The sequence below is a fragment of the Epinephelus lanceolatus genome, chromosome 1 (assembly GCF_041903045.1).
Source record: "Epinephelus lanceolatus isolate andai-2023 chromosome 1, ASM4190304v1, whole genome shotgun sequence".
NCBI classification, from domain to species: domain Eukaryota; kingdom Metazoa; phylum Chordata; class Actinopteri; order Perciformes; family Serranidae; genus Epinephelus; species Epinephelus lanceolatus.
The window spans coordinates 34098133-34110058 of NC_135734.1; the positions used below are offsets into that span (position 1 = coordinate 34098133).

At 40.8% G+C, this 11926-nt stretch overlaps 1 protein-coding gene across 1 annotated transcript in view; it reads left to right on the forward strand.

Moving 5' to 3' along the window:
* The window catches only part of nxph4 (neurexophilin 4), a 65235-nt gene extending 56481 nt beyond the window's left edge, over positions 1 to 8754 (forward strand). Inside the window, exon 2 of the mRNA XM_033625937.2 lies at positions 7356 to 8754. Within this exon, the coding sequence (XP_033481828.1) occupies positions 7356 to 8174 (819 nt within the window). The 3' untranslated portion in view covers positions 8175 to 8754. The remainder of the gene's footprint in view (positions 1 to 7355) is intronic.
* Positions 8755 to 11926: the final 3172 nt, after the last annotated feature.

Genomic DNA, 11926 nt, shown 5'->3' on the forward strand with positions numbered 1-11926 from the left:
AATCGCTCTCTAGCTGCTGGCTGCAATATAGGTCATAGAGCCTGTCCCCTCCACCAAACGAAAAAAATCAAAGTACACGTCAAATTCATTTTTCCCAATTGTTGTTTCTGTCATCTTTTTATAGGTCTTATCATGCTGATGTTTGTGCAAGTGTTTGGTTTTAAAGTTATTTGATGCTGTAAAACAGGGGTGAGATGCCATTATTGACAGCTGTGATTGACTTGAAATTGGGTCGGAGAGGTTTTTGGGCAGGACCTCAATACTGCGGCTCCAAAATCTTGATCGTGTTGGATACAACATACTGCTCTTACCCATCTTTCAGTATATCATGTATCATAATGTTTCAGATTTCTATTTGTATTTATTTATTTAATAATTCACTTATTTTTCTGTTGTTGTTGTGGCTCGGGTATCAATAATGACCCTGAGTTTACCATTTCCTCCTCTGATTCCCCAGCACTTATATGTCTCTCATGATCAGTGCTAATTATGGGTCTTCTTAGATCTATGCAGGTATTACACATATGAAAAACAGACCCAGACATAGAATGGGACCTGACCGGGCCTGACCGACCATAATAAAACTTAGAGCCAAACCCAGGTCAGGTCCCTGATCAATCTTGGGTCCTATAGGGTCCAGGTAGCTCCATGAAGACCTCTAATGCTGATGTTAGCATGAACTCAAAGCACTACTGTTTACACATAGATTAAACTCAAACAAAATGTGATGCTCATCTCCCAGATGGTTCACTGCAGACCTTCTGATTCCTATACAAGCGTCTATACCAGCAGTGACCTTTGGGATTCTGGTGCTACTCCTGCTCACCCTGAAATTACATGTAGGCTGTCTGTAATTTCTGTTTTAAAGGTGAAGTGTGTAGGATTTAGGGGGATTTGGTAGCGTCTAGTGGGGAATTGCAGATTGCAACCACTTAAAACATCTCCTGGCTAGAATTTCATCAGTGTTCATTGTTTGCTGATTATCTGCAGAGACTTCTTCTTCTCCAAAACAAAAGGACGATGACAGTGATTTAAACTGCTAAAAACACTGAATAAAGCAGTGTTATGTTGCAAGTCAGTGCATATCTGCCACTGTTGCATCTCGAAGACAGGCAGCTCGCCCATAACATGCTATTGTGTGCTCACCTTTTTCTGATTAGGAGGTTTTTTACCATGTCGTCCTCTCCAAAACAAACAGACCTGATGACTTAAACTGGTAAAAACACTGAATAATGAATTTCATGTCACAAATCCATGTATATCCAACACAGTTTGGCATGTCACTGCAGGCGGCTAGTCCAACACATGTTAATTGCGGCGACCTTTTTTCTCTGATAATATAACATCCAGATGTTGAGGGTTTTTTCAGTGGAAGCCACAAAGGTCTCTTCTTCTCCAGAACAACCGGATCAGGTGATTTAAACTGCTAGAAACACTCCCGAAAATACAAATGGCCTTATGTGGCACCAGTGTTTGGTTTGTCCATTCTGGGCTACTATAGAATCATGGCGGTGCAACATGGCAGTCTCCACGAAGGAATACCCTGCTCCCTATGTAGATATAAACTGCTCATTCTAAGGTATTGAGAACACAATTTTTATTTTCAGGTCATTATTCACTAAAGAAAACATACCTATTATATTATATTTCTGCTAATATGTCCCTCTAAATCCTGCACACTGGACCTTTAATGCAATTGATGCTGTAATTTGTACTTAACAATTTTAAATTTAACATAAATGTAACACCAAAATCAGATGTAACATTAGTGTCAAACATAAACAGATACCTGATGATTAACCTCTAGATTACTTTATCATTAAACAAAGACTATTAAACATAATCATAATGAGGACTATATCTGTACATACTGTAACATGGCAAAATAAAGTGCGAACATAAATACAGCTGAGGTGATTTACTTGCTTTTCCCAGAGTTACAGCAGATTTATATTAATGTGTTTATGTAAACAAAAGTATAAGCATGTGTGTGCCTCAAATGTTTCTTTCTTCCATATTGTTCTTCCTTATCTTATGATCATGTTTTGATTTACTTTAGGTGTAACAGATGAATTATAAGTGGTGCTCAAACTCCTTTCAGCTGTAACCTGCAAGCCTCTCTAGTCGAGTTCCTCGGTGTGTAAATATAGTGCATCTACTGTGTGTGTGTGTGTGTGTGTATGTGTGTGTGTGTGTGTGTGTGCACCTGTGTGTATTTAGCTTCAGCACCTCTTCATCACCCCAGCAACATCCCTCTGGCTACTGCTCTGAAACTTACTTCTCACTCATTGTAACCTAACTGAATAGAGGCTGGGGAGGAAGAAAAGCGTGAAGCTGTATTTTTCAAACCGTCAGTCTCTCGCCAGTTGCGGCAGCCTGATGTGACCTTATAGCAAACATCCGCTGTTTTGCAAAAAGTCCATAGCTTATGGATTTCATGTCAAGAAAAAATATCTGATATTTCTTCTAACAAATCCTCACCCTTTAAATGGATTTACTGTCCAGCACAAAAAAATATTTCATATTTATGCTAATAGAAAGACCATCTATTCGCTGGTTTCTGTTGGCATTTTATTACTTTTCATGCCACAGAAGAAGAAGCCCACTCTCCATACTCATCTTTTTCCACTCAATCGATGTTTGTTAAAGTTGCTGACTGTGTACCATCACCCCCCCATCTCAGAAAGACCCGCTCCGACCTCAGACCCCATCATAAAATCATTTCTGAGCTTCATACAGTTGACCCTGAAGGTTAGGTTGAGGTTCCTAGCGTGATGTTGCCGCTGAAGATGGTTAAGGATTATGATGATGGTGCTAGTTCGAGCTCTGTGCCATCAGCAAGAGAAATGATTAGGACTGCACCAGCAGAGTGTTAGCCTGACAGATGGCAACACATGGAGCTAGCTGACAGCACTGCTGACAGCGCATTCACAGGAAGTCCCCATCTTGCATGCGCTGTATACACTGTTTGTTGCTGCATGTATTCTGGTGTTTTTCCGCCATCAACCGTATTCCTACCTGCCAAAGTCGGCTCACATCACCAATTCACCAGCTTAAAATTTCAAGACGGCTGCACAGGCCTCCTGTCGTGGCACCAAAGAGAGTCGAGGTCTGTTAAAAATCTTCGGCGGGTCATTATCCCAGTCACTGGTCATTTATCAACACCTGTCTTTTTTGGTAATTCATTCCTCCAGTGGTCAATAAAGTTTCAGTTATTTTCCCCTCAATCAATCTACTTAGAAATCAGCTCTGCGGGCATGTTAATGAATGGCCAACAGACATAGATACATTAATTGAATGACTGAATACATTAGGAGCTGTATTGAGCGCTGCACTGTTGCCTCTGCGAGTAGCAATATGGAGTTATTATTAGGTTCAGTGATTGATGAAAGATGAGGAGCGCTTTGGCACAAACCTGTCGGTTCCACTGCCCTGGATAGGAATGAAGGGAGACGGAAACTGTCCGTGCATGAGAACACACAAAGATCTGATCCTGTGCTTGTTTTGAAATGCTGTTTTAATTTTTTTTTTCCTTTTGGTTTGTTTATCCGCTAGAACAGTTTAAAACTCTATCCAAATGCATCCTCAGGGGAAGCACATGTAACCCCTCCGAATAGCTGTAATACTTCTCGCTGTCACTTCATGACAGCTCCGAGCTTGAAGTTTTGCATGTGTGCCAATGTGCGCCGGAGTGTGTGTGCCGTGTTTTAAAGTGTGTACATACATGCATATGGATGGGAGCATGGCAGTGATGTGATTGATGAGACATGAAAGAGAGCAGGGGGAAGATTTCCAGTCAATCAGCCCAGTGAATAACCACCTAGGCTGTGGATTAAAGGCAGAAAGCTGTCTGAACTAACAAAGGCTCACATCCATTACCTTACATGCAGAGTTGTTTTTCTCTCCGGAGCAACACTGACAACAAAATTAAAGTGTGTTAACAAAAATAGATGGTTTTGTTTTCTTGAATTCGAAGAGATGAAACATCGCAACATCTAACAACTTGGATGCTCGCGGAAATAAAAATCATGTGAGGTAAAAAAGATCTCTGCAGCGGAGTGACCTATACAGCACTTACCATTAGGATAATGTGTGTAAAATGAAATGGGACATAATGGATTTTTCTCCTGTATGTTAGGTTTTGTCCAGACTGTTTCAAGATTGGATTTAATGTCAATTTCTGGATAATTTAGCCTCTCTGATCTTTTCAGCGTGGCTTAGAGCTAAAGAGGCCAAACAAGAACCAGTTTAAAGTTGTTGGTTTAACTCCCACTACTGACAGCAGTGTATTTAGGCAAAGGAAAGGGGGCTGGTATTAGCCTTTATCTGTACAGTAGATTAGCCAGCTATCTCATGTTAAGTGCCCTTTAGCAAGGTGTGGAACTGTTAACTGCTCCGTGGATGCTGCACTGTGGGTGATGCTGGATTTCGAAAGATTTTAATCCTGAATTTCAATACGGAGGGGGGCACATGAAACTGGTGGTTTGAAGGTCCTCTGCCAGAAAGTTTTGAGTGTCAAACACTTAATTTTCTCCATTCTGGTGTTTTTATGCAGCAGTTTGGGCCTTTTCTGCATCAATAATGATGTAACTGGCCAGTCATAATGTAGCATTGGGCCGCCTCAGACCAGAGTCCAACAACAACAACACAGCTGTGCTCCATTGACTCTAATGCAGTCGTTTCAGATTTCCTTCATTTTCAGGCTGGTTTTGTGGATTTGGAGCTAAATGTTGTGCCTGGGGCACGTCGTGTATTAATGACACTCGTTACCTGGAGAGGTTGGAAAAAGATATACGTTTCTTCCCTGTTCCAAAACCAAAATCAAACCCTGAAAAGTGTAGGGTTAGCTAGCTAGCTACTGAAGATATGATATAGCCTACTGAATGTATACACATGCTGCTTTTGCTTTTTAATGATTATAACAGTGAAACAAAGACCGACCCTGCTGTACAGGAACCAGTGAAGGGAAGCAGGGAAACTTTGCTGATATTGAACCAGCTCTGTGTCATCGCATTGTGTGCAGATGAATGTTGTTTGACTCCCACCGGAGATCCCTGCCCGTCCGGCAGCGGAGGGCCTTTTGCTGGCAGCAGCACAGGGGTGAAGCCAAACACTGTTCATCTGCACACACTGTGATGCCACACAGCTGGTTCAATATCAGCAAAGTTTCCCTTTATATTCATTGTCTTCTGTGTCGATCAGCAGTGATGTGGTGGTTCACTTTTACACTGTGATCTGTAGCCTATAGTTCGGCTTTAGCTTCTAACTATCTTTGTCTTTTTAACCTGTTGTTGCTGCTGAGTCAGTTTGACATCCTGGATATATCCTTCAAACACAGACTGTAGACCCCTCTGTCTTCTTCTCTCTGCAATCACTGTTTCACTTTTCCAAATATATGATATTTCTTCAGGGTGTGCAGTTAGTTACAGTGTGGGCTCCATGCTTACTCTGACAGCTTGTCGCACCATCACAAAGGGGCCGGGCTTAGAGAAAGGTCATTTGGTTTCCCCTGATCAGGGCATGCTAGCAGAGGGGAGCAGTGAGAATTTTTGCTCCACACTCATGAAGCAGTTTATTCCCTTTGCTCCCAGCCTCAAAGCTGCTCCAGGTCACTTCACTCAAGCTGGTCACCGCTTGCTTAGTTTCCTGTTGAATGTACTTTGTTAACTCTGTTGTCAAGCAGCAGCCGATTCGACAGGAAATAGTGTCTGTGCACAATACACAGAGGCATTCTGGGTCGGCATGATTCAAACTCATGTTGTGAGCGGTACCACAGTGAAATTTGCAACAGGATTGAGTGGGAGATATAGTGTCGCTACAACTTTTTTAAAAATCTACTCTGTGCTGCATCCAAAAGTCGTTACGCTAGCACTTCCCACTCACTCCCTCGTAATATTGACTTTAGTAGTTTTCATTAGTTTCTATTTTATTACATTTTTAATTTAAGTTTCAATTCAGTTTAGTTTTAGTTCGTTTCCAGGGTGGGATTACTCATTTCAGTTTTTATTGTTTAAAAATGTTTAGTTTTACTTTAGTTTTTATTAGTTTAAGTATTATTTTCAAGTGTTTTTTTTTCATGATGATATAGCGGGATTTGTCAGGGGAAATTTCCTGTATATTTTTATTTATTATAGTTATTTTTGTAAGAACACAATATCATTTCAGTTTTCTTTTCTACAAAAGTCTACATGTTATTTTTATTCCATTTAAAGGTTCACTCCCAGACAACATTTGCAAGTGGGGCTCATGTGGGTAGTAAATGGGCTGAAAAATGGGCCCTATATGGGATTGGCCCCATGCCAATTGCTCACATGGATGGGTTTACTCAAATGGGCCATACATGGGTTATGCTAGAGCTACCTGGGTACCAAGAGGGCATGGGCCCAACATGGGGATCTTATCTGGAGCCCACTTTGGTAAAATCAACCATGTGGGCAATCAGCATGGGGCCATTGTAGCACCTGTGGACAATCCCATATAGGGCCCATTCCTCAGCCTGTTTACAACCCATATGGGCCCCACATAGAAATGCTGATTGTCGGTTACTGTTTGTAAACACACTCACCAGTGGAAGTGAAAGTGAAGCCAACCCAAAATTCATTCTCATTTGGTGTTTCGCCTCACTGTGTTAGCATCTTTTTTGGCAATGTGTCTCTTGGATGCCTGCTGCTTACGGTCTGGCACCTGATCGCTACCTTTATATTAAGTCCTGACATCACCTGAGCGCTGTGGGGGAACATGCCCATAAACGTCCCGATCACAAAAAAATAATAAAATAGAGGCAGAAGGCAGAGTCTTCGCAGATAAATACACTGTCACACACTTCTACTGGGTCATAAGTGATGACTGAGAGGGATTATTTCTCTGTGAGTTTATACATGCTTTTTTCACTGATTTTTTTATACCTAGTATTAATTTTAAGTTTAGTTTTATTCAGCTTTAATAACCTTGCTCAGCTCATATACTCTGCCCCCAACTGGGCCAAAGTCCCGCCAGATCAGTTGTCGTTTGACGTTCATCTTTTGTCTCGACAGCTGATCAATTTCCCAGTCAATCAGCAATCTGGCTTTTGGACACTCAAGCTGTTTCTGACATGACAGAAATACATCTGAGTACTTCTGCGGTTTGATTTCCCACATGGCTGCTGTCAAAATATCAATTTTAAAAAGTAGCAAGATGGTTTAATTATCAGAGTTGTATTTTACAAGTTGTGGTTAATTGCAGCCTTGACAAAACATAGAAGTAATAAATTGATGCTTTGACAGTCTGCTGGGGGAATATATGAAAATGAAACTTTAATAGCTTTTGGCCTGTTGTCAATAAAGTTTTCTTTCTTTCTGTGTCTTTTTCTCCAGGTCCAAGGGTTGGAGAAGCAGGTGGAGTTCTCAGACCTGCGCCCTGTGGGGTCGGTGATGAAGACTCTTCCATACGGCATGGGTGGAGGGACGGCGGGAGGATCGACAGGGGGAGTGGTTAAGCCTCCATACCAAACGCGTATCTTCTCCACATCCATTGATCAGACACCCATGAAATCCAAGCCACCCACCTACAGTTTCTTTAACCCATATGACACGGCCCGGAACCAGTCCCTGCTCTTGGACCAGACAGGATACCGCTCTAAGCGCAAGCCCTCGCTAAAGACAGCCATGAAGACCAAGAAGATCTTCGGCTGGGGAGACTTCTACTTCAACGTCAAGACCATGAAGTTCAGCTTGTTGGTGACGGGGAAGATTGTGGACCACATCAACGGGACGTTCACTGTCTACTTCCGCCACAACTCGTCCAGCCTGGGGAACGTCTCGGTCAGTATCGTGCCGCCGACCAAAGTGGTGGAGTTCGAGGTCCTCCAGCAGCAGCAGCTGCACCCCCACACCCAGCAAGAAGTCCAGATCCAGGAGACCCAGCAGTCCACCATCGACCCCAAAGAGACAAAGACCTTTAACTGTCGGGTGGAGTACGAGAAAACCAACAGGTCCAAGAAGCCCAAACCCTGCCTGTACGACCCGTCTCAGACCTGCTTCACAGAGCACACCCAGTCCCACGCCGCCTGGCTCTGTGCCAAACCCTTCAAGGTGATCTGCATCTTCATCTCTTTCTTCAGCATCGACTACAAGCTGGTTCAAAAAGTGTGTCCGGACTACAACTTCCAAAGCGAGCACCCTTACTTTGGATAAGTAAGAGAGGCTGAACTGCAAAGAGAAAAAAAAAGAGACAATGTTAATGACGACGATTATAATGATAAGGATGGGAATCATAGTCATATTGATTACGATGAAGACGCAGGGGACAGTTTTTTTGCCTCTAAACTGCTGTGAATTGTGGATTTAAATCAAGTATAATCAGAGTTATGGATGGTTAGGATATGGCTGATTTCTCTGACTTATTTTCCAACTTTGTATTCGTTAACTTCTGTTTTTATTTGCTTTTTTTCCTGTAAATAATGTACTCAACCTCAGCACACTTATTGTTTTTAGATATTTGTTTCTCAGTGTTATTACTTTTTGGAGTTGGAGAATTCGGTTGAAAACAGCTGGAGTCAGTATTATGCCCTCCGAGTACAAAGGGAGCCTCTGAGGCGGCTGTGCCATCACTGTATGGCAGACGTAATGTTATGGTAGACTGACTGTTAATCATCCTCTCAGCTCTACGTCTCTAACCCTGGATATAAGAGAGTTATATGTATGAGAAATGCTATGCTGGATATGCATACAATATACTGTATGAAAAAGCACATTAAAATCTCTTTAAACTGTCTTTTACTGGGTGAATGTTTTCGTTGAGAGCCACGAGCACAATTGTGGGGCACAAGCTGTGCAGCACATTCACGTTATCTAACTCAGCGAGGACACTGTTATGAATTAAGTTACATTTCACTCTGATTGGGAACTCATGCCTGAGCTTTCTGTGAAGATATGTCATTTTAATTTTCTGAAACATATTGAAGGAAAGGATTGAATTTTAACATGAAAACCAACCGTGAAACATTCTTAAGATGGTGATAATGTTTGACTCCTTTTGAGAGAGTTGGTATGTACAATAATTGAATCCGAGGGAGGTTTCTGATATAACGTTTAATTACATTTACCCTGAAACTGAAGGGAAAAATAACTGTTGTGTCGGAGGTAATGTGACTGACAGATTTGTGTCTGTTTGATCGTGCCAGCGCAGGAAGTATTGCCCATCTGAGCAAGCATTTTTCAGCTGCAGCAGGTGGCTTCCTCACCATTATTGACTGCTGTATTACTGCTGCCACTGTTATAATCTCAGCTACCTGATAATATTTACTTTATCATCGCTTTCTTTATGCTAAAAATATGAGCTTCTGGAAAAATGAAGCTGGATAGTGTCACTGTTGCTAAATATATTCACGCATGCAGATTAGAAGTTAAAACTGAAAGCATCAATAAACTCACCCACCTCTTCTTCATTAAATTAAACACACCCGAAACACCTCCGCCGTGCGAATATCTCAGTCTGTCGCTCCTCTTCCTCGTTTACAAACTACCCTTTTTTCCTCTCCCAGCATCAGAGTCGTTGGCTCTTTGCTCCCCACACTTCTGATCTGACGATAATGGTGCTCAGAATTTCATTAGAAAACACACAGTCGATGCTAATTGAATCTTCATCTCACCGTGGCTCGATACCCTATTATGCTTTTGATCAATGACGTTGAGATGGAGGTCCAGGGAGATCCATGTATCTTACACTGGTTGCTGTGGATAGTCGGAACACAGAGATTGATGGAGTCGCCGCAACCCAGTTTCTCTGGAGTTCCCCTCTGTGTTACACAGATTGTCTACAGTGGGCAGGTGAAGGATCACTGGACAAGTTGCTGTGGACGGATCCTTATGTTCTCCTGTGTTGGTGTCCATATACATGTGGCTGTGTGTGTGTTCAGATATATTTCCCAGAATTTACATTTTCAATCAACTACAAAAGACAATGGGGGTGTAAATCACCAGTTTCATCACGATACAATAAATCGATTCTTTGAACAATGATATGATATTTGTCAAAATCACAAAGTCTGCCACATTTCTATTCAGTAGCATTAATGGGCCTGCGATCGATATGACATGATATCATCTTCCCATTTCACAAAATCAATTACAGGAGAACAAACTCTAAACATGAATGGTTGTCTGTCTCTATGTGTCAGCCCTGTGATAGTCTGGCGACCTGTCCAGGATGAACCCCGCCTGTTGCCCAGTGTCAGCTGGGATAGGCTCCAGCCCCTTTGCGACCTCTGACAGGATAAGAGGTTACAGAAAATTAATGAATGAGTTACAGAAGAAGCTGCCATACCTTTCTTCTTTTGCTTTTGGCCATAAAAGATAAAAACACTACATAGATAATTGTAAAAGTTTACTTTAAACTGATTCCACTAACACACTTAAAACAGCACATGAGATAAGTTAACCTTCAGTGCTCTCTGACAAAAAGACCTTTTCTGAAAGAAATGTTTTCATTTTAACCCAAACTATCATCTTTTTCCTAAAACATCAGGTCTATCTGTCTCAAAGCCCTGAAGACAAAACAGCCATAAAACATAAATTAACAACATAATTTAACAAAATTATCAAATTCAGGACAGTAATAACTCAAGGTTTTTTTCCTGTCACCCATCATTAGCAAAAGCACCTTTACACTGCATAAATTAGCCTAGCAGCTAGTGGAGTTTTCCTCTACTCATAGCTTCACAAATTGCATGTATCATTTATACTTTTTATTATTCACCATTTAGTTTAAGTCACTGCATCTCCTGACAGAACAGCTCAGCTGAATTTTAGCCGGCATGCAGGTGTTTTTTTTTTTTGTTTTTTTTTAGCCCAACGTTGTTGAAACGGAGCATCTAATTTACTGTAGTGAGAAGTTAGCGGAATGCCCGACCAGGCAGGTAACATTACGTCCTGTTTTATCTCATGACAGCATAGTTTACATACGACATGTGTTTTGTCTGTTGACCCCTAATTTCCTCAAAATTGAAAATTTTTCTTCACTGCTGATTGATTCCAGAGTAATTAACTGATTAACTTCATTATTAACTTCATTATCATTTTTCTTGGCTGCTTGCCGACGGCCTGCTGCTGTTTAACAGTGACGCGGAATTTCAAAATAAAGGCATGAATAAAAAATTAAGATATGCCTCGATGTTTTCATTTTGCAACTATAATATTGGATTGTTGATCATTGAATCGATATATCAATCCAGATCAATGGATTGTTAAAGCCCAAAAAGAAAGTTCACTATAGTACGACAATGCTTGTATTAAAAAGTAACTAATAATAATAATAATAACTTTATTTATAAAGCACTTTTTGAAAACAGATTTTACAAAGTGTTAAAAAAACAAAGCAAAGCAGAAGCAAGAAACCCCAGAGACAATATAACGATAGAAGCCAAATAATTATGCCAAACTAAGGCCAAACAGAAATTAAGGCAGAATTAAACAAGAGATCAGAGGCAAAAACATATTAGACAGAAGAAACAAAGGTGGAAGTTACAAACACACACAAAAAAGGTAAATACAATAATAAAAGTGGCGAACACAGAATATTAATAAAGAATATTAAGCAGCATGTAACAACACCACTTTACTTTAATCACTGACTCTGTGGTACAACTGCATAGACAATGCAGTGTAATGACAGGAACACTTTTGAGATACTGGACCTAATAAGTGAAAATGGGTCCAAAATTATTTTGAACATCAGATTTCTGATACCTTTGGAGAAAAAAACTTAGGGCTGAAAATTAGTTTTAAAAAAAGAAAAAGATGATGTTATGTGCCACATGCTTCTCCTAATCCTGACGTGTAAATGAACTGGTGTCTCAGACTGACAGCACGCAATAGTTGACACTGTCATAAACACATATGGTGATACATGTAAAAAAAAAAAAAAAAAACCTCTTTCAACTTCTAGT